The following is a 27,456-nucleotide window of genomic DNA, read 5'->3' as shown; positions in this document are numbered from 1 at the left end:
TTTAGAATGAAAAATTGCACGACTTTACAACATTCGAAACTTTCCTTCCATGGACGGCTCTTGTTACTTAAAGCACAAGAACTATAGAAAAGTAAGATGTACAAAAAAAAATGCTACTTACGCATGCCAAAATTTAGGCCAGAACAGTTTCTTCTCAACAAAAAAAACTGCAACTTGCACATGCATAAATTTAGGCGCAGAACAATTTCTTCTGAAAGTAGCTATTCATAGCAAACCTTGTACGTGGTAAGCCTCATTACATGAGGGAGCCTCATATCAAGCATCAAAATCCTTCTATGTGTGATTGTGATTTCTGCGTTGGGCTGTCGCTGCCACCTCGACCAGCCTTTATCGCCTCTAATGCTTTATGTATCTCCAAACTCATGGCGCTGTCCACACTCCCAGAGGATATCTTCTTATGTGCCTTCTGAAGGTGGAGCTTCAGTGAGCTGCTGCTGAGACCAACATTCTTGCCACAGATGCGACACATCTTCATTGCAGGCCTCTTGTGCTGCCCTTCCATGGATATTTTCCCATACAGCTTCTTGTCAAGATCCAACAAGACCTTGGCAAACCCATCATTGGGGTGCGCACGTCGATGCACCTTCTTCAACATGGTCCATGCTTTCAGAAGAGTAAAATTTCTTAAAAGGAAAGGAAAATTGAGACCATGAGTAACTGAGCATAGTCCACCGCAGATGAGAAAGGAAGGATGGTAATTTCCAGCAGTAACTAATATGAATATATGATCTAGTCCACTTCAGTTCTCCGCAGATGTTATATCTAGATTAACAGATCTTAAGTTTACATATAATACGATGACTCTTTTGTACATTGTTTCTATCATTGTGAACAATAGATTCAACAGAAAAGCATATATAGTAATTATTGGACAATCTTACTTCCTCAGCATTAGGTAAGCAAGAACAACGGTCGCACTGCGACTTTTCCCCTCAAAGCAATGCACAAGTACTTTGCCGCGCAGGTGATCCACGTAATCAATGAAATCAGAAGCATCTTGAAAGACATTACCAATGTCTGCATCATCATCATCTTTTATCTATTTAAACAAAATGATTAAGCAGTGAAAGATATATAAACTGAGTCTTCTTCTTTTAGCATATAATTTTTTCATCCATGGAGATATTAGGTATAGTTACTCAAATGTACTTACGGAGAAATTCCTGTAGTCAAAAAGGCCTGGCCGCTGAGATTCTGATTGTCCAATTTCATTTGCACACAAGCACAATATATGGGTGATGCCAAGGTGCTTAAGTGTGTGTGTTGACCGAGCAGTTAAAGCACCACCAATATATAGGTAATCTATGACCTGTGATGGACGCTCAGTGCTTGCAGCATCGGAAATCAAAGAAATTCTCTCAAGAATGTGCTCTAGTCGAACCTGCCAACAGAATTGCTTGTTAGGCTCAATTAATGAAATATACAACTAGTTAGTGCATAGCATACATTTGGATTACCTTCAACTCGTAAGCATCAACAGCAGTGCTATTATCAGTGCCTTCAAAAAAACCTGTGTTAAAACTGTTGTCTTGACACAACTTTACTACTTCAGTCCTCATCATGTCATTCCATTGTTCTATCTCTTTACTTAATTCATTGTCTACCTGTAAAACAGTATTGCACAAGTAAGTGAATTATGTGATAAACTTGAGTGACTTATACAACACCATATATCAGTCATACTAATTAAGTGATTGTTTGTTAGGTACCATTATGCAATGGAAATAGTATTGTTACTGTTTAGTATGTATGCAGCATGCTAAAATCATGAAGCCATTTATTTAGCTAATTGGTCTCCTGCAAGCCTGCAACTAATTTTTCTTTTTTCTATGTTTTGAAAGAGTTGAGTAGAACAATCTAAGAGCGAAAAACAGCTAGATGTCATCTAGGTACTCATGCAGACATTCTATAGTATATACTATATACAAGTTATCCATCCACACTTCAAAGGTCTTAACCTTGGCATACTTGTTAAAATCCCGTAGCTTCATTGTCAATCGAAGACCACGAGATGCATCACCATTTCCTTTGAAATGTTTGGTCATGAAGCTCTCTCGACAGGAAGGAGATGATAGGTCAAGACTGTCACGGGATAAGGTACGGGAAGGCTTACGCAGATTCCTTGGAACATCAGTATCATTTGAATCTGCTTGTGCCTCCACTAAACACAAAGGTGAATCAGAAGTACTAGAATCCTCCTTGTCATATTCATTGGAGCCTTTATACATAAGATTGAAGAAAATTTTCAATAGACCATCCAACTTCTGATAGAGTGTGATGAGGAAAATGTGGAATCGCTGAAGGTCCCTAAGGGCACTCTGAAAACCTCCTCGGAATGAATGCACTATTGCTACTATATCACTCTCTGAGAGAGGACAATTATAACTATAATCAGATGACACATCAAATCCTTCAGATCCTGGGATACGAAGTTTTCCAAAGGACACCTCAAATAAAAGTTTGGAAGAATAGTCGAAGTTGTTGAGTGTTAATTCCACTAGTTTGGGGTAGTTCTCTTGATCTTTTGCCCGTTTCCCAGCAGGTGGCCGACGAGGTACACCTGAATCAATGGCTACAATATTAAAGCTCAAAAACTCAGGTTCAGTAGGAACAAAAGAGTCCTCCAATATGAGGTCTGAGACATCTGAGCCGATACTGCCACTAATTGAAACAGCTCTTCTCTGCTTCTGTTTTTGAGGGCTTCTGATGATCTCTGGCTTGTATCGAATGATAGCAGAATCATAAACATCATCTAGTGAGTCAAGGTTTGCATAAGCTTCCTTGTTGGCGACAAGTAGGTTTGCATAATTTCCACGCCAACCAAGGACACGACATCGCAGTCTGTCCTCATTCCTCAATACTAGGTCCAGTATTAAGACCCTACCTAATGCTTCAGCAGTTTTCTCGGCAGCTTCCCGTGAGTCAAATGGCACTTTATTCTCAAACAGAGGGGAGCCATGTACATAACTGCAAAACAGCAAGCCAAACTTTTTTTGTTAATCATGCACTATTTTGATGAGTGCATTACTAGAAACTTTATGTTCATACTTCATCAGGAATAGACAATGGCTCAATTCAAGGGCTTCAAGCACCTCAGTGCAAATCATCTCCTCGAGTTCATCACCAGCAGCTATTGACACATATCGAGCATTCTCAACTGCATCCTTGATTTGTTGCCATTCAGATGAGGAGTTATGAATGACTCTACCCTGTATGGGTCAGGAGAGTTATCAATGTGATGTTTAGTTGGCGTTGTTGGACAGAATTGCACTGTCACGCTAATTTGTCGGAATCAAATCACTCAATTCCTTCCTTACTCTCTTAACTATCTTGAACACACACAAGAAGAATGAGAGATCACTCAAAAAATTTATATTAATCTTGTAGCCTCACACTACAAGCTTACACACAATGAAACACACTAGATTGTCACAACCTAGAACAACTTGCTTGATCTTCACAACCAAGCACTACCACACTCCAGCTTGATCTTCACAATCAAGCTCTATATGCTCTATATCTCATGTTCTATATCACATACTCAACACAATTCCTATCTCAAGTGATCACTCTCTTTCTAAAGTATTGTTGGTTGATTCTCTCAAGTTCAATCTCTTAGCAGTCACTCAACTTTGTGATTTTGGCTATAAGTGTAGTTTCACTAAAGATGATGTTGTAGTGACTAGCTTGGATGGAAAAGATCACATCTTTACAAAATTTAGACATGAGGATATATATCTTGTGGATTTTGCTACTAAAGAGGAAAACTTGTCTACTTGCTTGTTTTCTAAATCATCTTTGTGTTGGTTATGGCATAGAAGACTTGGTCATGTTGGCATGAAACAACTTAACCGACTCTTGAAGCATGATTTGGTAGTTGGATTGAAGAATGTAAAGTTTGAAAAAGATAAGTTATGTAGTGCATGTCAAGCCGGAAAGCAAGTTGCAAATGCTCACCCCACCAAAAGTGTTATGTCAACCGAGAGACCATTGGAATTATTGCATATGGATTTATTTGGTCCTACAACATATAGGAGCATTGGTGGGAATTGCTATTGTCTTGTAGTAGTAGATGATTATTCAAGATATACATGAGTTTTCTTTCATCATGACAAGACCGATACTTATGACACATTCAAGAAATTCATGACAAGGGCCGAAAATGAATTTGAGCTCAAGATGAAGAAAGTGAGGAGTGACAATGGAAGTGAGTTTAGATTATATTGCCATAGATTTCAAGCATGAATTCTCAACCAAGTACACTCCGAAACAAAATGGTATTGTTGAGAGGAAAAATAGAACCTTGATTGATATGGCAAGATCAATGCTCTCCGAGTATAATGTTTCGGATAGTTTTTGGGCCGAAGCAATCAACACGGCTTGTCATGCTTCTAATAGATTATATTGCCATAGATTTCATAACAAGACTCCATATGAGTTGCTTATTGGTAGGAAGCCAAATATCTCATATTTTAGAGTGTTTGATTGCAAATGCTATATTCTCAAGAAGGGAACTCGGTTATCAAAGTTCCAAAGTAAATGTGATGAGGGTTTTCTTCTTGGGTATTTATCATGTAGCAAGATTTATCGGGTCTACAAAAGAACTCATGGCATTGTTGAAGAAGCTTATGATGTGGAGTTTGATGAAACCAATGGGTCTCATAATGAACAAGAGAATATTGATGATGTGAGAAGTGATGGCTTGAGAAATGCTACGAAAAATATGTCAATTGGTGATGTTAGACCAAGAGAAGAGGATGAAGATGAAGATGGCCCTTCTATCTCTATTAGAGTAAATCCTTCAACTTCTATCTCAAATGATCAAGCACAACCAATTGTACAAGACTCAAGTAATGATGATGCTCAAGTGCAAGATCAAGTGGGTTCATCTAGTTCACCTTCTACATCAACTCAAGGGTCCATTAATCTTGCAAAGGATCACCCGGTGGATCAAATCATGGGTGATATTAGTAAGGGTGTCCAAACTCGATCTCGCATTGCTTCGTTTTGTGAACATTATTCTTTTGTATCTTTTTTTTAAACCTAACCGTGTAGATAAAGCATTGAGAGATCCGAATTGGGTGAATGCTATGCATGAAGAATTGAATAATTTCACCTGGAATCAAGTTTGGGATTTAGTGGAGAGGTCCAAGAATTACAATGTTATTGGTATTAAATGGGTCTTTAGAAACAAGCAAAATGAAAATGGAATAGTTGTGAGAAACAAGACAAGATTGGTGGCTCAAGGCTTCACTCAAGTCGAAGGTTTGGATTTCGGTGAAACTTTTGCTCCCGTTGCTATATTAGGAGCTATTAGAATCTTATTAGCTTATGCTTGCTCTCACAACATAAAACTTTTTGAAATGAATATGAAAAGTGCTTTCTTGAATGGCAAGATTAGTGAACTTATTTTTGTTGAGCAACCTCCCAATTTTGAAGATCCCAAGAAACCAAATTATGTATACAAACTCTCAAAAGATCTTTATGGTCTTAAGTAAGCTCCACGGGCTTGGTACGAAAGATTGTGGGATTTTCTTATTTATAAGGGCTTCAAAATTAGTAAGGTTGATACTACATTCTTCACTAAAGCCATTGGTAAGGATTTGTTTGTTTGTCAAATTTATGTCGATGATATTATCTTTGGTTCAACTAACCCAAGTTTTTGTGAGGAATTTGGTAAAATGATGTCTAGAGAGTTTGAGATGTCCATGATTGGTGAATTGAGTTTCTTTCTTGGACTTCAAATCAAGCAACTCAAGTAAGGCACTTTTGTGTGTCAATCTAAATATGTGACGGATATCTTGAAGAAATTTGGTATGGGAGATGCAAAACTAATCAAAGACTCCTATAGCCACCAATGGGCATCTCGACCTAGATGAGAGAGGTAACCCGGTTGACCAAAAGCTTTACCGTTCTATGATTGGTAGTTTGCTTTATTTGACTGCATCTAGTCCCGACATCATGTTTAGTATTTGCATGTGTGCACGATTTCAAGCCACACCTAGAGAATGTCATTTAACCGCCGTCAAAAGGATCTTGAGATACTTGAAATATACTCCTAATATTGGCTTATGGTATCCCAAGGATGCTCATTTTGACTTGGTTGGATTCTCGGATTCAGATTATGCGGGGTAAAAGGTTGATAGGAAAAGCACTTCCGGTGGTTGTCAATTTCTTGGAAGGTCTATTTTTTCTTGGTCTTCAAAGAAGCAAAATTCCGTGGCTCTTTCAACCGCCGAAGCGGAATATATTTCGGCCGGAAGTTGTTGTGCACAACTATTATGGATGAAGCAAACTCTTCTTGATTTTGGTGTGAAGTTTGATGAGATTCTCTTATTGTGTGATAATGAAAGCGCCGTGAAAATTGCAACTAATCCGGTGCAACATTTAAGAACCAAGCATAATGATATATGTCATCGTTTTCTTAGAGATCATGTGAACAAGGGTGATATCAAGATTGATGGTATTGGCACAGATGATCAATTAGCGGATATATTCACCAAACTTTTGGATGAATCTCGGTTTTGCAAGTTGAGAAATGAGCTCAATATCATTGACTTCTCAAATGCGGCTTGAAAACTAGTACATATAGCATGTGGTTCTTCTATGCATACTTGGTTCATTTTTCTGAATTTTTGGGGCATTTTGAGCCATTTATGATTTTTCTTGATTTAACTCGATTTATTTTTTATTTCTTGTTGATACACGCTCATTTGAGGCTTTGGAAGGTCTTCATCCAAATTTTGAGATTTTTAGATTTTTATATGAGCAATGATCCCAAATTGAAGTTGAAATGGTGAAAATTGGCAGAATTCAGACTTATCAAAATTTTGGTAGCGCGGACGGTCCGTGGGCAAGAGGCGGACGGTCCGCCGTTCATGGAATTTGTTCACCAGAGGCTCTGCAGAGAAGTTTTCAGCCGCAAAGTTATAGTGGCGGACGGTCCGCCCAAAGACCACGGACAGTCCGCGGGTCATCGGTGCATCCGGTTGGCTTCGGATACACCGAAGGTGTGTTTGATGAGCAAGGCGCGGACGGTCTGCCCATGGTCCGCGGACAGTCCGCCGGTGTCGAGAAAAATTGATCAGAGACAGTTTTAGTGGGGAATTCAGTCGGAGATTATAGCGGCGGACGGTCTGCATGGGTATCGCGGACGGTCCGCACCTACACAGAATGGTGGGGTCGGCAGGTTATGACTTATATGGGGTGTCCCTCTCACATTCCCCCACCAAACCGCAGTCACCCCAACCAAAAAGTCTCTCTTCTTCTCTCTCAAGCACGTGAGGAGACATCAAGGTCAAGGTCGTTTGTCGTGATTCTCGGACGGTCCGAGAGCATCACCGGACACTCCGCGACAATCTCCATCATGTCCTCTTAGTATTTCATTGATTACTCTCCATATGTTCTTGGATTTCATCATGAAAGAGGCTAGGGTTTGGGGTGCTCTAATCTGATTTTGGACCATAGATTTGTGCAATCAATTGGGGGATCTTGTTGCTAGTGTTGAGGAGTTATAGTGGTTAAAATTTGGCTGGTAGATTTGCTCTATAACTCAAAATATGGATGAATAAATTTTTGGGGCGATTTTGGGCTTCCTGCGCATGAACAGATCTATCGCGGACAGTCCGCGCCTGGCTGGCGGACAATCCGCCGTTAGGCAGAATCACCACATGGAAGCGGACGGTCCGCGGCCTTCATACGGATGGTCCGCCAGTACACAGAGTTGCTGATTTCTGTTACTTTGTGATGATTCGTTATGCCACGTCTCCTTTACTTGAATAATTGAATCTTATGATTGATTATTGATCTCATGCCACCTCGGAAGATACAGAAGGCCACTGCTTCTAAAATCAGGAAGGCCGTGTCATCTAAAAGACAAAGGGACAGTGATGATTCTGATGATGTGGACTAGGCTCCAAATCCCAGTGACTTAGCTGCGGCATCTTCAGTGGGTGATGCTGGTGACGAATCTTCAGAGGAAGATGCTGAGGGAGTTGATGATGATGTTACAGATCTGATGGGGATAGATCTTCCTAGCAGACAGTGGACAGCTGAGAGTTATGCAAATGCCAGATCAGTGAATCAGCTCAACATGCCTTGGGACATCAACATTCTCTACTTCAAAACTGAGGTACAAAAAGATGCTTATTTTGGTCACCTAGTTAAGAAAATTGTGTTAAAAAATCAGACCATTGACCTAGGCTATATGAGATCATAACAAGTCATGTCTGATCTAGTGGATATATTTGAGCAAATGAGACTAGCTAATTTTCCTCAACATAGATGTGATTGGAATGAGACTGTCATTCGTCAGTTTTATGCCACCTTAGATATTAACATAGTAGAAGAAAAAATTTGGTGGACAACTGGCAAGAGAACATACTATGCTATCTTTGCTCAGTTTGTCGCTGCAAATCAGTTGGATTATGATTTCATAACTAGTGAGCAATGTTGTCTTGGAAAACCCTCTTGATGAGAATGACTACCCCATGTACTATGAGCCTGCAAATGTTGGTATTGCTAGGAGTTTTGGGGGCATTCAGGATCTTAGGCATCATCTTGCTGTTATAAACAAGATTGCTAGTCACATTCATGCCAAAGAATGGCAACAAGGACAAGATTAGAGGACTTTATTGGAATGTGATTTTCTCATGTGATGAATGGCAACAGAATCAATGTCATTGCCCTTATTATGGATCAGCTGGTAGATCTGAGGCTCAACTTTGATATGAAATTATACTTTGCACCTTATATTATGTCTATTATCAAGGCCAAGACTAGTTTTAGAGGGATATGTGAGTGCAAGCACACTCCTTTCATGTCGTTCAAGAATGACACTGTTTTTCTCTTGAGGCTCCTGACTCCTTTCCCAGGTGATGATATGGATCTGGGCGGACATGAGCATGATCAGGATGATGTTGGTGATGATAGTGATGATGACGTTCACATGGAAGGACCTGCAGCACAGCATGCCATGCCACCTCTAGTGCAGCAGCAGTAGGCTCCTCCAGCTAGATACTTTGAACCTTATTTTGCATCCATGCAGCAGAGCATGTCTTCTTAGATTGTCGGGTTGGCTAGCCAGATGCAGAATCAGATGAACCTTGGCTTCCAGAACATGCAGCAGCAGATATTCCAGCTTATGATGGCTCAGATGCAGGGGGTTCAGGAGAGTCTTCACTCTGACATTGCAGCCCTGGACTCACGCTTTGAGGATCTGCCGTCATCTAAGCAATTTGAGCAGCTTGAGCAGAGGCAGCAGCAGCTTGAGCAGAGGTTTGACACATTCAGCACAGCTTTCACTGGATTCTCGGATCACTTCTACTCCGTCTTTCCAGCTCCAGTGCTGCCTCCAGAGTTCTATCCGCACCAGCCGTTCTACCTACCGCCACCGCCTCCGCCGCCGATGGATTGATCTTTTAGGCAATTGATGCCAAAGGGGGAGATGGACCTTTGGAGTGCTTGGATCTAGGGGGAGCTCATGGAATTTGCATGGAGATTCTTCTATTTTGCTTCCGCTTGCTACTCTTGTTACTTGTGTCGAACTTTGTCTTGCATTGCACGTTTGCTTTATGTCTTGCATGGACTCGGTATGTGATTTGTGGCTTGAATTTGAACTTGGCTTGTAATATGTGATGAACTACATTGGTTTGTGACATTCTTATCCATTTATGTTCATCTTGTGGCTTTTTGAGGTTGTGCTAATCTTGTAAAGTTCATATTATATATATATATATATTGTATATTGTATGCCTCGATTTCCACTTGTAGGGGAAACTCCGTCAAAATTTCAAAATTCATATATATGTGCTCTTGGTATTCATTCAAATTTATAAGCACATATTAAGGGGGAGTTCTCTCTATTCATCGAACTTAGATGAATTTATTCATATCATATTCTGAAATTTTCAAAAAAAATGAGTAAGTTCTTCCAAAGTTCAATTCTAAGTCCACCTTCTGCCTTGTGTATAAAGTTGACTTGAACACTTTTATCACTCCAAAATTTAGTGTTGTCATCAATTACCAAAAAGGGGGAGATTGAAAGCATCTAGGCCCCTAATTCGAGTTTTGGTAATAAATGACAACAGTTTGTGGATTAACGATTTCATTTGAAATAATGAGCATAGGTTGATCCACGGATGAAAAAGATTTGATTGTGAACGTATGGAGTTTTGGAGATGATGTGCAAAGCTCGGGCTCAAGGCAAAGGTTTAAACTAGGGCTTTTGCATTTTACCGGTCATAAGGTGTTTAGTGGATGAAAAGTGACCGGATTTGTTGGATAGTTAGCCATACTCCCAAGAGGGGCCGTATACTCGTGCTTGACGGGTCTTTAGTGCCATTTTGCTCAAAATATCTAGATGCATGCATGAGGGCTAATGACGTTTTGAAAAAGCTTGAAAAAGATCTAAGTGCCTAAGTGCGGACAGTCCGCCCCTAGGGCGCGGACGGTCCGCCCCCGTACCAGAGAGCATGTATGGCTCTGGTGAAAACTAATTTTGGCTGGAGGACAGTCCGGCCCAGGTGGGCGGACGGTCCGCCACTCTAACTCAAAATGTACCAGAGAGGATGTTTCTCTGGTTGGGCTGATGTTCTGGGCGGCGGACGGTCCGCCGGCTATTTGACAAATTGTACCAGAGACGTTTTGGTTTCTGGTGGGTTTCAAGGTTGAATGGTGGACGGACCGTCCACCCCTTGGGCGCGGACGGTCCACCGGTCTTTTTCAGTTTGTACCAGAGACGATGTTTGTCTCTGGTGGGTCAGATCTTTTAACAGCGAACAGTTCACCCCTGGGGCGCGGACGGTCCGCCAGGGCTCCAACGGCTAGTTCTGACACAATGATTGCACTCTGACTCACTGGTTAATAACGGCGGACAGTTCGGTTTTTTTGAACCGCGGACGGTCTGCGATTTCGCAGAAAAGAGTGTAACGGCTAGTTTTTGAGGGGATGGCTATATATACCCAATGCTTGGCCATTGGGTGACTCTCTTGGCCATTTGGACTGCATTATTGACACTATAGAGCTAAGCCACCTCTCTCTCACACACTTGTTTAGAGATTGCATATTTGAGAGTGTGAGAGCATCCTAATGCATTGCATCAAGAGTTTGAGTTTTGTGGCACTAGGAAAACTTCAAGCAAGCGTCATTGACTTGTTACTCTTGGGAGTTGCCGCTCCCTAGACGGCTTGAAGAAGAGGATTTCGTGGAGCACCTCCAAGGAGATTGTTGAGGAGCCCCGATTTCGATTGTGAGAGGTCTTGTGTTCACCTCACCGGAGTGGTGAAGAGCAACTCTAGTGGAATTGAGGTGTGGAGCGGTTCCTTGATTCAAGCCGGCTCAAGATCAAGAGGTTCTTGATAGAGGAGCGGTTGATTTTTGGAATCCACCTCAACGTGGATTAGGGGTGACCAGCAAAGTCATCGACACCACGGGATAAATTCTTGTGTCAAGCTCGGTTATTTCTCTTGCTCACTTCAATTCTTGCATTTACTTTGTGCAATTTACTTTACTAGAGCTTGTGTTATTTTTTGTCACCCTAGGTTGCAAACCCAAACTAAAGATAGTGTAGTATGACATAGGGCATTCCTTGGTTACTAATTAAATTTATCTAGTGTTTGTGGTTTTAGTTTCCGCCTATTCACCCCCCTTCTAGTCGGTGTTCTTGATCCTACACTATTAACATAATATTATTTAAAAAACAAGAATTTTAAAAAGAGGAGGAGGTGCATCCATGCATACATCCAGTAATAGGACACTAGGGTCCACAAATCTCAAACAAATAGTTATTTCTATTGCTATGAACAAATACTTTAATAAGTAAGTGTTTCACACCAAATATATGGATAAATGGTTGCATACTACGAACAAATAGTTTGTCATTGCAAACAGATGAGTCTACAAAATAAAAATAAATATACATGCAAACATATTATTCGTATGAATGAATAATTTAGTTTGTAAGGCAAAAAAATAATTTAACATTGTGAACATATTAGTCTAAAAAATGAACAAAAATAACTACACGCACAAAAAAAATCATCATTACCAGTAAAGAAAAATAATAAAATGATAAATAATGAAAAATTAAAGAACAAGAACAAGTAAAGAAGAGGAAAATAGAAATATGTGTTCATGGCGGAGAAGTTACTATACAAAATATAAATAAATGAAAATAGAAGAAAACATAAATATAAAAGAAAGTGAAAGTAAAATGAGAAGAAAGTTGGAGGAGAGGAGCATATTGGATCATAAACTGGAGCATGGGTCGCATCCTCAGGGGCGTTAGGGGTAACACGGGTTACCTCATGGATATCTATGGCACAAGGCATGGTGGAGCTGCTTTCTTGTTAGTGGGCCAAAAGTAAGAAGCGAGGTTGGCCTAATATATCAGTGCGTAGCAAATATCAAAGATTTTTTTGGAATATTTTTTTAAATGTGAAATAATTGCTTGAACAATTGTTCTAGCAATAAAAAAAAATTCACCTTATATTATGATTTGACTAGTAGTGACACGTGTGACTCAATATTTGTCGGCATCCTCCTTCCCCCCAAATTGATTAGTAACACACATTGCCCTTTCCTCCTTCATGAGCTGAATTTATTTATTTCGCTTCATCTGATAGTTTTCGTGGGCCACATTTACTTTTCCTCATACTTCAGATGACAAACCGCAAATTTGTAGCACGGGAAGCCACCGCCCTTTTGCCAACTCCTAGTACTGGGGAGGAAACGGCAGCGCAGGGAGCACGGACTCGCGGGCATTTCTTATTTCTAAGCATTCTTTCTGCTAATGACAATTTATCATGTATCTGAAGTTCACAACATGCAGAAACTTTACTGATTAAGGCTAACATATCCGTGTCATGTTTGACTTCATCGTATGGGAATGATTAGTTAATTGCATTGTCTTAATTAGCTTGTTTTAGTTCAAACGTACGTAGAGAGCCCCATGGTTAAATTACAAAATGTGATAATTAAGTGATCAATGTTACAAATCATTTGATGACACATTTTTTGTTGTAATTTAAAGTTGTTGAAATAATTTTTGAGTTCAAACATCATAATAAATCAAGTTGAAAGTTTTAAAGCCATATGCAGTGTTGTGTGTGTATGTATATGATGAGTATATATATATATATATATATATATATATATATATATATATATATATATATATATATATATATATCAATAGTCATATTCAGATAAGAAGCCTGTGAGAGCAGGAATTTGATCGTCTCCCTTTTTCTTTAATAAACGGAACTCAGTCATCATTGCAGCTCATCATAAAGTTTTGCTTTTCCTATCCAAGTGTATCACCGATTGTTCAAAAAAAAAAGTGTATCACCCATATGGCAGTGCGGCGAAGGTAGAACGAATTAACCCACTCCTCGCAAAAAAAAAAACGAATTAACCCACTCCACTTTCACAATTAAGATCGTCGATTCTACTAGTTTGTTTTCCTTAAGCTGCCGCGTGCCTGGAAACGGATTAGGAAAGAGTCCGAGGCGGATTCAGTCGTATGATCTCCTGGAGCATATAATGGAAGGATTACTCCCCCCAGCCTTGGTCTCTCGTTCTGAGTCACGCGACGTCGGCAGCTCGGCCACCACCGGCGAAGCGCCTCTCAACCACCACGGCAGGGAGAGGAGAGAATCCGAACACGCACCCTCCGTGCACGGGCTCCGGCCCACACCACACACGGACCCAGCACAACAAACACACAGGTCCATCCCACGGGGGACCGGTCTGCGCACGCTCCACGCCACGCCACCCCCCGCGTGTCCCTGACTCCCTTCCACCACGCGCTAGCCTGCCCCCATGGAGATCTCCGCCTCCGCCGCGGCGGCCGCCTCCTGTCCGCCGCCCAGGCCGCTGCTCCTCCGGCCGATCGCCTCGTCGTCGCCCCACCCCGCCACCGTCCGCCGCCGCCCGCCCACCATCTCGGGCACCGCCACGGTCCGCCGCCGCGCGCGCACCCGCCCGCGCACGGGGCGCTCCAAGCTCCCCGCCGACGCCGGCGGCGACTGCTTCTCCGGCGACGACGGCGGCCCCGGCTTCGGAGGATCCGGCGGCGGCGGGGGAGGAGGAGGGCGGGGGAGCTGGAACAGCGGCTTCGGGTCCGGGTCCGGGTCGGGCGGCCCCGGCGACTGGGAGCCCGACGTCCCCGCGCCCAGGAGGTCCGCGGCGGAGGCGGCGCTCGGGGTCGTCTACGAGCTCATGTGCCTCATTGCGCTCTCCAACTGCACCCAGTTCGCCGTCCGCAGGCTCGCCGGTCTCCTCGCCGTGCGCGTCGCCGCGCTGCGGTTCGTCCCCGCCGTCTGCTGACCGCCCCGTGGGGCTTGGTTTGCTACCTCCTCCTCTCGCCTGCCTGTCTGCAAACCGCTTCTGTATACATGTATGTTTGCCCCTGTGGTTGGGACCTTTGGGGGTTCAGGATCTCTGCCTCTTCCTTGGTGCGCGCTTCGAGCGATGATATCGGGAAAGGCAACAAAATTCGTCGAATTCAAATGGAAGAACAAATAAATAAGAACTTCTTTTTTCCCCCTTTGTTGACTCAAGATCATTGCTCGATGCAAATTATGGTAGGATGCAGCGTGATACGATCTGCTGCTTGTGTACATAAGTCTGGTGTAATCTATTTTCCTGGCTACTGATGCCATTCAAGTTGTGCTGCCAATAGTGCATCTGTGGAAATCTTAGAAATCAAACAATTACTTGGTATCTTTGCAAGTCAGAGTTCTGACATATGACTGTTTCCTTTTTTGTTTCTGTATGCTACAGCTTCAGTGCATTTTCAACTCAGCTGCTGAACCTAGATAAGGTATGTCTCTGCAATTGCGAATTGTAGCAGAATTTGGTTTCTCTAAGATGCAAATGCTCCGCATAGGTTTGTTATGTAATGTCGCATTACTATGGCCCTTTTTGGTATAGCTCCAACTCTAAGAAATCTCTTGATTTCTTTGAGCTGGGTTTGTGTAGCTCTAAGAAATCTTGAATCTGGAGTTTGAGGTACTTCTAGAGCATTTAGACGAATCAATTTGTTTAGAGTTTAAACTAATATAAATATTTAAACCATTTTAATTTAGTCTATAAACTGTGGATCCAACGATCTCGAAGTTGGAGATGAGCCAAACAGATCCTGTGTGGCATTTAGGTTGTATTGATATTAATGTGTGGCAATTAGGTTGTAGTAGAATGCTTCTATACTAGTCACTCAATGTGATCCATTCTGGGAGGAATGATTCTAATAACTATTTGGTTAGCTTCTCAGTGGAATCACATCATTTCACAGTTTACTTACTTGAGCTGCGTATAGAATTTTCTACCATACTAAACCTAGTACTCTGGACCATGATCACCTATTAAATATAGTAGTCTGCTTGAGGTACACAGTTTATTTACATTACGAGGTGAGAGCATATTTTTTTAATGGTGCATTTGGCAATTGATGGGAAAGGGCATGGGAATTAGAGGTGGGGGTTGATGAAAGCTATTAATATGCTAGTTTGGTTGTTGATAGCGCATCTTGGTCGCAGCCATAGATTTGGCCTCGCCTGACTGATTCCTGCCGTCTGACTCACATGTTAAGGTTCGTTCTTTAGTTTTCATGTAGCATGTTCATCTTGAACTTACTGGTATAAGCATTCACTACTACAGAATAGGCCTTTGTTCCAGGCCATTTGTCCCAGCAGCCTTTGGGCCCGGGACAATAGGTGGCTTTTGTCCCGGGTCCAAGTCGGGCCAGCGCGGGGCGGGGGGGGGGGGGGGAGGGGGGGGGGGGGGACAGGGGCTTTTTGTCCCGGTTGGAGTCACCAACCGAGACAAAACGGCCTTTTGTCCCGGTTGGAGCCACCAACCGGGACAAAAGACCCCCCTTTTGTCCCGGTTGGTGTCTCCAACCGGGACAAAAGGTCTTGGCCCCCTTATCCCCGTCCCTCTCTCCCCGCTCGAGCCATTCAGCTCACTTGTTTCTTGTTTCTTGTTGTTCTTGGCTCGGGAGGGAGGAGTTCTTGCTCATTTCTTCACCACATTTGTGAAGATCTTTGATTCCCCGTCTATCCATCGGCGCTAAAGGTTTGGGGCTTGTTTTTCTCTTCTTCCTTGGCTTGTTTAGCTCATTTCATGCTTTAGAAATAGAGAAAATGTGTAGCTAGCTCATTTCTTGGACATTTAGCTAGATTGCATATGTAGGTGTGATTTTCTTTTAGATTTAGATGAGTATGTGGATAGTAGAAATTTTTAGAATGAGTGTAGACACTTTATGTGATGTACTTGTATATATGACCATATTGTGGATAGTTGATTTTTGTATTCATAAATGAATTAATGAAATGAGTATATTAGAATTTTTTGTATTATGAATGGATTATTTTGACACTCTAGTGATGTATTTATTCAGGCTCACATTGAAACCATCTAGAAGCTAAAAAAATCTTTATTTCGAAACAAGTTTTTGTCGTTAATCTCCATCCAACGGTGATGGCACTACTTTTCTGGGATACACGATGTGCTATAAGGACGTCGCGAATCGGTTGGTCGCATCACCAGCACTTCCGATTGATAAGAAGACAGCATTTGACGTAGTCAGCATGGCCGTTGTTGTACTGAGAACATATCAACGAGCACGCTGACTGTGTCAAGTGCTGTGCCTATTAATTGTAAATGTTGGTGCTGCGACTGGCCGATTGGTGACATCCTTGTACCGCACCGTGTCCCCCTGAAAGGCTGTCATCACCGCAGGGTTGAGGTTACTGACATATACATTTTCAGAAATAAAGGTTTATTTTTTCTTTTAGAGGGTTTCTGGATATTGAAAAGAGTGTACTCATGGAACCGAAGGGTGTCAAAATAATTAGAAGTTATAGAGATTTCTTTCAATTAATTAGAGATTTCTTGAGGATTAATGATATATTTCGTCTTTTTTATATGATTTCATTGTTATTTGCAAGAGTTATTAATTTGATCATTGTAATTGTAATAGTAAATAATTTTTGCATTGTAATGGTAAGAATTTTAATTTTGTGGAAAATAAAGGTATTTTTCAGTAAAATATGGCTTCAGCAGCTGAAGGGAGTGGCGTCGGTGGGGGTGATCGTTGTCCTTCTGGAGAGATGGGCACAATTCGAGTAGGTCATCGGTCCAAAAAATCTAATGCTTTTTATAAGGCAGCGCTCCGTTATTTGGAAAAAAGAATATAGAGAATGCATGGCAAGGGGCGAGGAACCTCCGTTTGATCTTGAGGATTTATTACGGCGTTACGGTTCGTCACCACCAAACTCGGAGGTTTCAGCTCCGCCATCTTCTTCTGCGCCAGCAAGAAATCCGTTAGAGCATTCTGCGTTCCAACGCAAGGACGGTTGAAAACATATGTTTTGTTGTCCGAATTTTTAAGTTTCATGTATAGTACTCCTTTGTTATGTTCTGTAATGGATTAAGTTCTCTTTTTAATTAATCAAGATGTATGATGGATATTGCATATATTTTAATTATTCATGTTATGTTACATTTTAATTTAGGTTTAATATATTTTATTTATTCGATATGTGTAAAGAATTTAAATCGATTTATTTAAAATGCAGATGGACCGGCAATGGATGTACAATGTTGACCGACGTTCGAAAGAAATCATTGATGGCCTGTATTATTTTTTGTTTGTGGTTGAGGCAAACAAGCAGAATGGTTTTATGTGCTGCTCGTGTGTTCATTGCAACAATAACAAGAATTACTCATCTTCAAAAATCCTACACAGTCACATTTTCGCAAATGGTTTCATGGAGAAGTATGTTTGTTGGACGAAGCACGGAGAACAGGGAGTTACCATGGAAGACAATGAAGAAGATTTTGACGACCACTTTTCCGGGAATGCTAGAATCGGTGCATTCGATGACGATATTTCCCTGGAAGAGCTCGAAGTAGATGTAGCAGAAAATGATCCCAGCGATGATCTGGGGCAGGCATTGCACAATGTGCAGGCAGACTGTGAGTGAAACGGAGAGGTCGAAGTTCCAGAAGTTGTTAGAGGACCACCGTAAGTTGTACCCAGATTGTCAAAATGGATTGAAGAAACTTGGCACCACATTGGAGTTGCTGTAATGGAAGGCGACAAATGGTGTATCCGACAAGGGATTTGGTGAATTACTCAAATTTGTTAAAAAAAATGCTTTCTAAGGACAACGAATTGCCTGCCACAATGTATGAAGCCAAACAACTTGTTTGCCCTTTAGGATTGGAAGTGCAAAAGATACATGCATGCCCCAACGACTGCATCCTCTATCGAGACGAGTACGAGAATTTGGATGCATGTCCCGTATGCAGTGCATTGCGTTACATGATTAGAAAAGATGATCCTGGAGATGTCGAGGGGAGCCTCCCCGGAAGAGTTCATGCGAAGGTCATGTGGTATTCTCCTATAATACCACGTTTGAAGCGTTCTGTTTAGAAATAAAGATAATGCTAAGTTGATGCGATGGCATAAAGAGGAACGCAAGAAATACTCGATGTTGAGACACTCCGTTGATGGGTCACAGTGGAGAAAAATAGATAGAACGTACCCTGAATTTGATTTGGAAGCGAGAAACATATGGTTCGGTTTGAGTACGGATGGCATGAATCATTTTGGTGAGATGAGCAGTGGTCATAGCACTTGGCCTGTGACTTTTTGTATGTACAATCTTCCACCATGGCTCTGTATGAAACGAAAGTTCATCATGATGCCAGTGTTTATCTCGGGTCAAAAGCAGTCCGGAAATGACATTGATGTGTACCTAAGACCATTGGTCGAAGAACCCTTATTGCTCTGGGGCGATGAAGGTATACGGATGTGGGATGAATACAAACAGGAAAACTTCAACCTACGAGCATTGTTGTTCGTAACGATCAATGACTGGCCTGCTCTTAGTAATTTGTCAGGACATTCGAACAAGGGATACAAAGCATGCACACACTGTTTAGACGATACCGATAATATATGGTTGACTCACTGTAAGAAGGATGTATACATGGGTCATCGTTGGTTTCTTCCCATCAGACATGCGGTACGAAAGAAGGGCAAGCATTTCAAAGGCCAAGCGGACCACCGAACAAAACCGATGCACCGTAGTGGTAAAGACATCTTCAACATGGTAAAAGATTTGGAAGTTATTTTTGGAAAGGGATCTGGTAGCCAACCTATTAGGAACGAAAACGGAATGGCACCCATGTGGAAGAAGAAATCTATATTTTGGGAGCTATCATATTGGGAAGTCTTAGATGTTCGTCATGCAATTGATGTGATGCACCTCACGAAGAATTTTTGCGTCAACCTGATAGCATTCTTGGGAGTGTACGGAAAGACAAAAGATGCAGTAGAAGCACGTCAAGAATTGCAACGTATGGAAGAATGAGATGCCTTACATCCACAACAGCGAGATAATGGACGACAATACTTAAGTCCTGCCAGCAAAACTCTTAGTAAGGAAGAGAAATAAACCATGTTTGACTGCTTGAGCAGTATAAAGGTTCCATCTGGATACTCATCGAATATAAAAGAAATCTTAAATTTGGCAGAGAAGAAATTTACAAATCTAAGTCCCATGACTGCCATGTGCTTATGACCGAACTTTCAGTTGTGCTGCGGGGGATTCTGCCTGATAACGTTCGGTTAACCATCGTGAAGATATGTGCCTTCCTCAACGCAGTTTCTCAGAAGATAATTGACTTGGAGAATTTGATAAAGCTGCAAAATGATGTGGTGCAATGTCTTGTTGGCTTTGAACTGATATTTCCACCATCTTTCTTCAACATTATGACACATCTTCTAGTGCACCTTGTCAAAGAGATTGATATCCTCGGTCCAGTATTTATACACAACATGTTCCCATTCGAAAGGTTCATGGGGGTACTCAAGAAAAGTGTTCGTAATCGAGCTCCTCCAGAAGGAAGGATCGCCAGTGCCTACGGAACTGCGGAGGTCATTGACTTTGATGACCTTAAACGGATTGGAGTCCCTGAATCGCGATATGAGGGGAGACCAACTGGAAAGGGTACATTAGGAAAGAAATTTTATGTCTGCACAGATGATTCCTCATTCAAGAAAGCGCATTATACGGTTCTTCAACAATCATCCTTGGTTGACCCATATATCGAGAAACACAAGAAAATTCTGCTCTCCAATTTCCTAGAAAAATCTGAGGCATGGATTACACGTGAGCACATGAACACTTTCTGCAGCTGGTTGCGGAAGCATCTAATGCATAACATGGATATAAGTGAATAATTGTTCTTATTGGCTAGGGGACCATCTTGGAATATCTTAACATATCAAGGGTACGAAATAAATGGAAACACATTTTAGACAATAGCCCAAGATAAAAAGAGTACCAACCAAAACAGTGGTGTTCGTATGGATGCCACGGACAATAATGGAAAAAGGACACATATTACGGCTACATTGAAGAGATATGGGAGCTGGATTACGATTCCAATTTCAAGGTGCCTCTATTTCGTTGCCAATGGGTTAAGCTATCTGGAGGAGGGGTAACAAAAGATGAGTATGGAATGACAATAGTTGATCTCAACAATCTTGGGTATAGAGACGAACCATTTGTCATAGCCCAGGATGTCGCTCAGGTTTTCTACATTAAGGACATGTCCAGCAAGCCAAAAAAGGGGATAAATAAGCAAAAGGATGAGCCTAAGCGACACATAGTTCTATCAGGAAAGAGACATCGTTGGAGTGGAGGACAAAACAGACTTGTCACAAGAATATAATAATTTTGTTGTCATTCCACCTTTCGAAGTAAATGCTGATCCATGCATCTTGCTAGTCAATGATGATGCTCCATACTTGCGCCGTGATCATAATCAAGGGACATTTGTGAAGAGAAAGTCTGTTACCGCTAATCCTTCAAGTACTTGAATCATTTTATATTATTGTATAAAAACGTAATCGCAATTCGAATACTTTTATTATATATGTACTGTACAATTATATTTTATGTGTTATATATATTATTTTTTATATTTTTCACTTAATTAGCAGACTCAATTATAATTTTCATTCAATAATGGATTACTCAACTAATTTTATTTATTTCTTGAAATTACATTCACATTAACACACTATACTCTCTCACTAACACACACAATCTCACTAACACACACTATCTCTCAAACTCACACACTACTCATTAATATCATAAAATTGCTTAATTTTATCTAAAATTCACTTTTTAAACGTTAATATCGTGATAGAATCCACTTTCTGTCGAAAAGCAACAGTTTGAAAAAATTTGTTCACCTAATATATTTTTGCATGGTCAAAATAACAAATATGATTTCAAAAAAGTTAGATATTTCGTTGACCCAATCACATGAATGAAAATTAATTATTTTTGTTGCATGTATCAAGTTTATATAGAGATAAGAAATTTTGTTCCATAATTTTTTGAATCATAATTTTATTAATTGAATTAACAAATGAAAGCCAATTTTAAAAGAGAAGTAAAAAGAAACAAAACAAACATAAGATTTGGCGGGAACGAGGGAAAACGGGCCCTTTTGTCCCGGGTGGTAGATCCACCCGGGACTAAAGGTGGGCCGTGGGCTGGAAATTTTCCCGGCCCGCCCAAAATCATCTTTAGTCCCGGGTGAAGCCACCACCCGGGACAAAAGGCCCTTTTGTCCTGGGTGGTGGCTTCACCCGGGACAAAAGGCCCCCACCCTATATATCTCACATTCCTCCGCCTTCCTCCACCACTTGGTCAGTTCTTGATCTCCGCCTCGCTCGTGCCGCCGCCGTCCCCTGCGCCACCGCCTCCTGCTCGCCGCCGTCGTTGTCCCGGAGCGCCGCCGTCCCCCGCCACCAGAGGACGCGCCGACCGAGCTCTGCCGCCCCACTGCGCCGCCAGTCCTGAGGTCCGCCATCCCCGAGCGCCGCCCAGAGCTCCGCTGCCCCCCGCGCCGTCGTCCCCGATCTCCGCCGCCCCGAGCGTCCACCCCGAGCCTCCACCCCGAGCTCCGACGTCGTCCCTCCTCCCCGCTCGCACCTGTCGTCCACCGCCGCGCCGCTTGCGCCGTCGTCGTCCTCAACCTCCGCCTCGCCCGTGCGCCGCCCCGAGCTGCATTAGGTGAAAACGGCACCGACCGTGGGCCGTTGCCGCCCCGACCCCCAAACCCTAAATTTTGTGCAAATTTTAGTGAATTAGGTGTTAATTTTATTTATTATATATTAAGTAGAATTCAATTATTAGAATTAGGTGCAAATTTTGTGCAAATATTATTAGAAATCAATTTTGGATATATTATTAGCGACAAATTATGGATATATTATTAGAGAGAATTTAGAGAGAAATAGAGAAGGAAATATAGAATTAGAGAGAATTTCTATTACGATGTATTCATTATTTAATTATGTCATTCAAAGACTTTAATTTATCATGTATTTATTATTTTTTATGTCATTCAAAGAGTTCAATTTATCATGTATTTATTCTTTAATTATGTCATTCAAATATTTTAATGTATCATGTATTTATTATTTAATTATGTCATTTATATTACTTCTCGAGCTCGCAAACTCGCGCTAACACACAAACATTTCTGATAGTTTCCGATCGTTACCGATCCCGACCGAATCATTTCCGATAGTTTCCGATCGTTACCGATACCGACCGAATTGTTTCCGATAGTTACCGATCTAAATATGTGGATTATTTAGAGAATTTTTTTAGGGTTTTATTTGTATTCATATTTTAGTTACGATGGACCCGCGACACAAACGCGGAAGACGAACAATTCCTGTTGAATATGATTGGCGAAGGTCAAGGAGATGTCGCTCAACAAGCTGATGATGGCGGCAATACCGACATATATTTGAATATGTCTGGTGATGGAATTGAGCCACCATCTATTCAGGATGACGCTGCTGCTGAACAAAGTGCTAATGTACATATCACAACTATACTTATTTGTAGTGACAATCATATTTTCATCTGAATCTATATGAATACTATGAATGTTTTTTTATAGCCGTCTGGATCATCGTCGCAGCAGAAAAAGACGAAGCGAGGCCCAACAAAAAAACTGGAAGGGCGGTTCATTATAACGGAAGTTGGTCCAGATGGTGAACCGATCGCTCTAGAAGCTGCCGCCAAAAAATTCATAAGACAATCCGGATGTATTGTCAGGGACCACATCCCGATCAACTTCAGTCTCTGGAAAGCTTCCAATCCAAGCGAGGAACGGGATGCGGTACTCGAAAGAGAAAAAGAATGGTGCTGGCGGGAGCTTAAGAAAAACTTCACGGTTCCAGCTGAATCCGAAGAGATATGCAAGCGCTGGACCCTGAGTCAGATGGCCGAACAGCTGCAATCATTCAAGAAAATTTTGAGGAAGAAATATATCAAGACCGGGATCACACCCGTATTTACCGGCGAGTTTGAAAAGCTCAGGGGTCACTGGGATGCAGTTGTGGAATACAAGTCTTCAGAGCTGGGCTTGAGAAGGTGCAGAAGGCCAAAGACAATGCCTCGAAGAAAGTGTACCATCACACTCTAGGCCAAGGAGGCTACAAGCTTGCAATACCCAAATGGGAGAAGATGGAGCAGGATCTACTTGACAGAGGCATCCAACCTGCGACCATGAACTGACCTGAAAGGTCAAGGATCTGGTTTTATGGTCACGGGGGAAGCTTGGACCCATTGACTGGTGACTGCATCTATGGGCCAAACATCCAGCGAGCAGCCCAGAGACTACAGGAGGCCATACAAGCAGCGGCCGAGGTAACATTCCAGCCGGATAGAGAGAGGGACGAGCTGACTAACGCCCTTGGGAATCCAGAGCATCCGGGCCGCACAAGAGGCAAAGGCGTGGTTTCGTGGAAGTATGGGTTCAGGGATTACATTGAATCATATAGAAGCCGGCAAAGAAGAAAGAATGATGAGCGGGAGCACTTGCGAAGGGTAGAGGAACGGCTCATGTCACACGATCAAAGACTGGAGGAAGAGATTCAACGCCAAGTGGCCATAGCAATGAGCCAGCAATAACAAGCGCAAACGGTGCCTCCAGAGCCTAATATCGCAGCCGATCATCTGTCTCAGCGGAAAAGCAGTTGCGCTTCCACAGACGTCGCCGTCGCCGAGCCAACGGGGATCCAGGCCGCAGTTGAAGCGACGGCCCCGCAGCGATTTCCAGTGGATGAGATCACCCAGTGGACACTTTGTGACCTGCAGACTGCCGTTAAGAACTTAATGTTCACTGTTGCGTACGCTACCGCCATGCCAACCCAGCCAGGCGACGTGTACCACGGGCAGCAAATTCCGCCAGGATACACAAGAGTTGGCGTGAAGCAGGTGTGCCAGGGTTGGGAGACGCTCGAGCTTGATATTCCTGGAGGCGATGGGGAGAGGACACTAGCAGAAGCCATTCATGGCTACATCCTATGGGATAAGCGCTACATTATCCTAAAGTCGGATGATCAAACACCAAGACCGGCATCTCAGCATGCCTCTCCAAGGCCGGCATCTTCGCAAAACTCCCCAAGGGCAGCACTGTCTCGGCAAGGTTCACCGGCACATTCTCTATCACCATCATCTCATGCGCCGATGAACACTCAAGCGTCACCGTCGCCTCCATGGTCACCCCCTCCACTGCCGGCAAAGAAGCAGAAACGACCGCCGGCAAAGAAGATAGCTGCACCGGCTAAGGAGCCCCCAAAGAAGAAGGAAAAGGAGAAGAAAACCAAGTAGGCTCCTATTAAACCCTGGGACATGAGCCTTGAAGAATGCGATCAGATAACTCAAGAAAGAGTTAAAGAGCACTTCAAGCCGAAGCCGAAACCGGAGCCCGAGAAAGTGATAAATCCGATAGATTTGAAATTTTTTAAGGGAATGTGCGAAGCAAATAAGAGAAAATTCATTCCGAGAGACCCCCCTTCAGACTACGAACGCACAATTATCAAAACTACTGAGAAAAAGAAGAGACAATCAAAGTTGTCGTCGTCCGACATTCCACAGCTCGGAGCCCAAAAGAAACAATCAATAGAGCCTCTCGTAGTGGGACAAACGGCGCAAGAACAAGACTTTGTTACATTTTTGAAAGAATCAAACCTGACGGCGGCTCAGATTGCAGGGGGAGAAGATATTCCAAAGGCCGATGTGGTCGTCAAATGGACGTATGAGATCGGCAAATCTCTTGTACCCCCGAAGTAGTGTCCGTGCTTCCAACGCAAATGTATAAGCTGCACCAGCACTACATGCGTGCGATGGCCGATTACATCTTCATGCAGGGCGCAAAGATTAAAGATGATGATTTCTTACGGGGGGAGGCCATTATATGGATAAACTGGGAAGAAATTTACCAACTATTCCATCAGGAGGCCCTCGACATCTCTATGGTCGGCTTGTGGGTTCTGTAAGTATTTTACTCTCCTTATGTATTGTTTTGCATGATCTCAACATATTGATCTCTTGATTTATTCGGTATCATGTAGAATGGAGATACAAACTTGTAGGAGAAAGAGATACTCTCACCTCGGCTTCATCGACCCAATTACTTGTAATTGGAGGATTCTACGCGACACTGCCGATGAGTTATACCAAAACTTGTTCAAGTACATAACCGTTCATCACAACAAGCAAATGATATTGTTTCCTTACAACTTTGCGTGAGTGATTCCTTCCGTCTAACTCTTTCTATTCTGCAATCGAATTGTTTAAACCTTAACTACCAAGAACTGCCTCCGTATAATCTTGCAGTGAGCACTGGGTCATTGTCGGTACCCTGTAGCAGGGATACCCACTCTTACCGCAGCAAGACAGGACCCGCGTAGTTATCCGTAACTACGCGTAAGGACGGAGTAGCCAGGCCCCTCCGGTCAGGCTCTTCCCTCACCAGGCCAACGGCCCCGGACCCGTTCCCCGCCTGGGGATGGGTCCGGAGACGCCACGTGTCTCTAAGAAAGGGAAGCTCCGAGCTGACAGCCGAGGCCTCGGACCCCCCATAGGGGTCCGGGACCTCCTGCGCCGTCCGGACCCCCCTTACCGTGTGGGGGTCCGGAGCCGCCACATGTCCCAGAGGCACGGGCGCGGGCTCGTGCGCGAGTCCTCCGCAAGGGGGACTCGCCCACCCACCGCATTTAATGCGGATGGTTGACGCATGCTCTGCCGCCGTAGCACGCGGGACAGCCTTTGTCAGGCCCCGCTGTGCACCGCGTATTACCAAGGTGCACAGTGCAGCCGCCTGTGCCGCGCCCACGCAGAGCCCGTCAGCCGCATTAAATGGATACGACGGCACGGCACTTTTCATCATACCGCCTACGCCGCTCCCTACACAGCCGTTCAGCTACGTGGCAGGCGACGCCGCTGGCTACGACGGGCGCCGTTCCGACAAGACAGCGCCTAGACATGCTGAACGGGAGACTCCAAGAGCAGGCAAAGATATCCAGAGAAAGATCTCCTTTGCCTGCAACACCATAATGATGAACAGTACTATATTTTATACCGCATCGCTGGGCCCACTTGTCAGGGTCCCGGCAGCCATGTACGCGCCTCCCTTGAGATATAAAAGGGAGGCACTCGCTGGGTACAGGACAAGGCCGGACGGACACAAGCTCTCGCAGCTCTCACACTCTCGTGGGGAGGCAATACAACACACAGTGGACATAGGGTATTACGCTCCGGCGGCGCGAACCACTCTAAATCTTGCTGTGTTCATCGTGTTCTTGAGTGAGATCGTTCTGGGACTAGCTAACCCCCGAGTACACACCCTCTGGGCTAGGGCGGGTGCCTTCCGCCACCCGGCCGTGGTTGCAGCTCCACGACAGTCGTAATTGTCATAATTCCCGAGAAGAGCCTACTCGTGGTTATGGACTCATTGAGGAGACCTCCAGAACAATACGAAAATCTTCTTAACATGATGAAAAAGTAATTCTTCCACTACTCCGTCGATGACCGATAATTTGAATCACTTTGTTACTTGACTATAATTGTTCTAATCATGCACAGGATTTGGAAACAATTCGCTAAAAATCATCCAGGCAAATTTGACAAGAAATTGAAGATCAAGACAGATTTTGCGGTACGCACTTGGATGATTCGTTGCACGATTCATTAGTTTTATTATATATTCATGTAAATACCTGATAATTTCTTCTCTCTTAAAGTATATGAGGCAGAAACAAGACACTAATTTATGCGCATACTATGTATGCGAGAACATCCATGGTCTGGTAGGTCCTCCAAAGGGCTGGACAGATTGGGAGGAGGAAGTAAGTAAAAAAACTTGTTAATATTTGAACTCGTATTATAATTAGTCGAAATTAATTATCCTCTTTTTCCTTAGGTCGAGGAGATGCGCGATAAACTCATACCGGAGGAAAAGATTATGGCGATTCAAGAACAATTGTCCGGATTTATTGTTGAGCAAGTCCTCGATCCAAAAGGCGAATTCTACTAT

At 42.9% G+C, this 27,456-nt stretch overlaps 2 protein-coding genes across 2 annotated transcripts; one reads left to right on the top strand and one right to left on the bottom strand.

Moving 5' to 3' along the window:
• Window positions 1-42: 42 nt before the first annotated feature.
• Window positions 43-6,998, bottom strand: LOC120674676 (dual specificity protein phosphatase PHS1-like). The gene is made up of 7 exons (XM_039955814.1): window positions 6,915-6,998; window positions 3,070-3,230; window positions 1,980-2,988; window positions 1,479-1,625; window positions 1,175-1,402; window positions 903-1,060; window positions 43-644 (listed from the first exon to the last, which is right to left on the bottom strand). Exons 1-7 carry the CDS (start codon window positions 6,996-6,998, stop codon window positions 284-286), a joined length of 2,148 nt encoding a protein of 715 aa, XP_039811748.1. The 3' UTR covers window positions 43-283.
• A 6,616-nt stretch (window positions 6,999-13,614) lies between these two features.
• Window positions 13,615-14,769, top strand: LOC120675856 (glycine, alanine and asparagine-rich protein-like). The gene has a single exon (XM_039957062.1). The coding sequence runs from the start codon at window positions 13,843-13,845 to the stop codon at window positions 14,347-14,349; it is 507 nt and encodes a 168-aa protein (XP_039812996.1). The 5' UTR covers window positions 13,615-13,842; the 3' UTR covers window positions 14,350-14,769.
• Window positions 14,770-27,456: the final 12,687 nt, after the last annotated feature.

The sequence above is a fragment of the Panicum virgatum genome, chromosome 5N, assembly GCF_016808335.1.
Source record: "Panicum virgatum strain AP13 chromosome 5N, P.virgatum_v5, whole genome shotgun sequence".
NCBI classification, from domain to species: Eukaryota; Viridiplantae; Streptophyta; class Magnoliopsida; order Poales; family Poaceae; genus Panicum; species Panicum virgatum.
The sequence above is the reverse complement of the archived record's forward strand: the minus strand, read 5'-3'. Positions and strand labels throughout refer to the sequence as shown.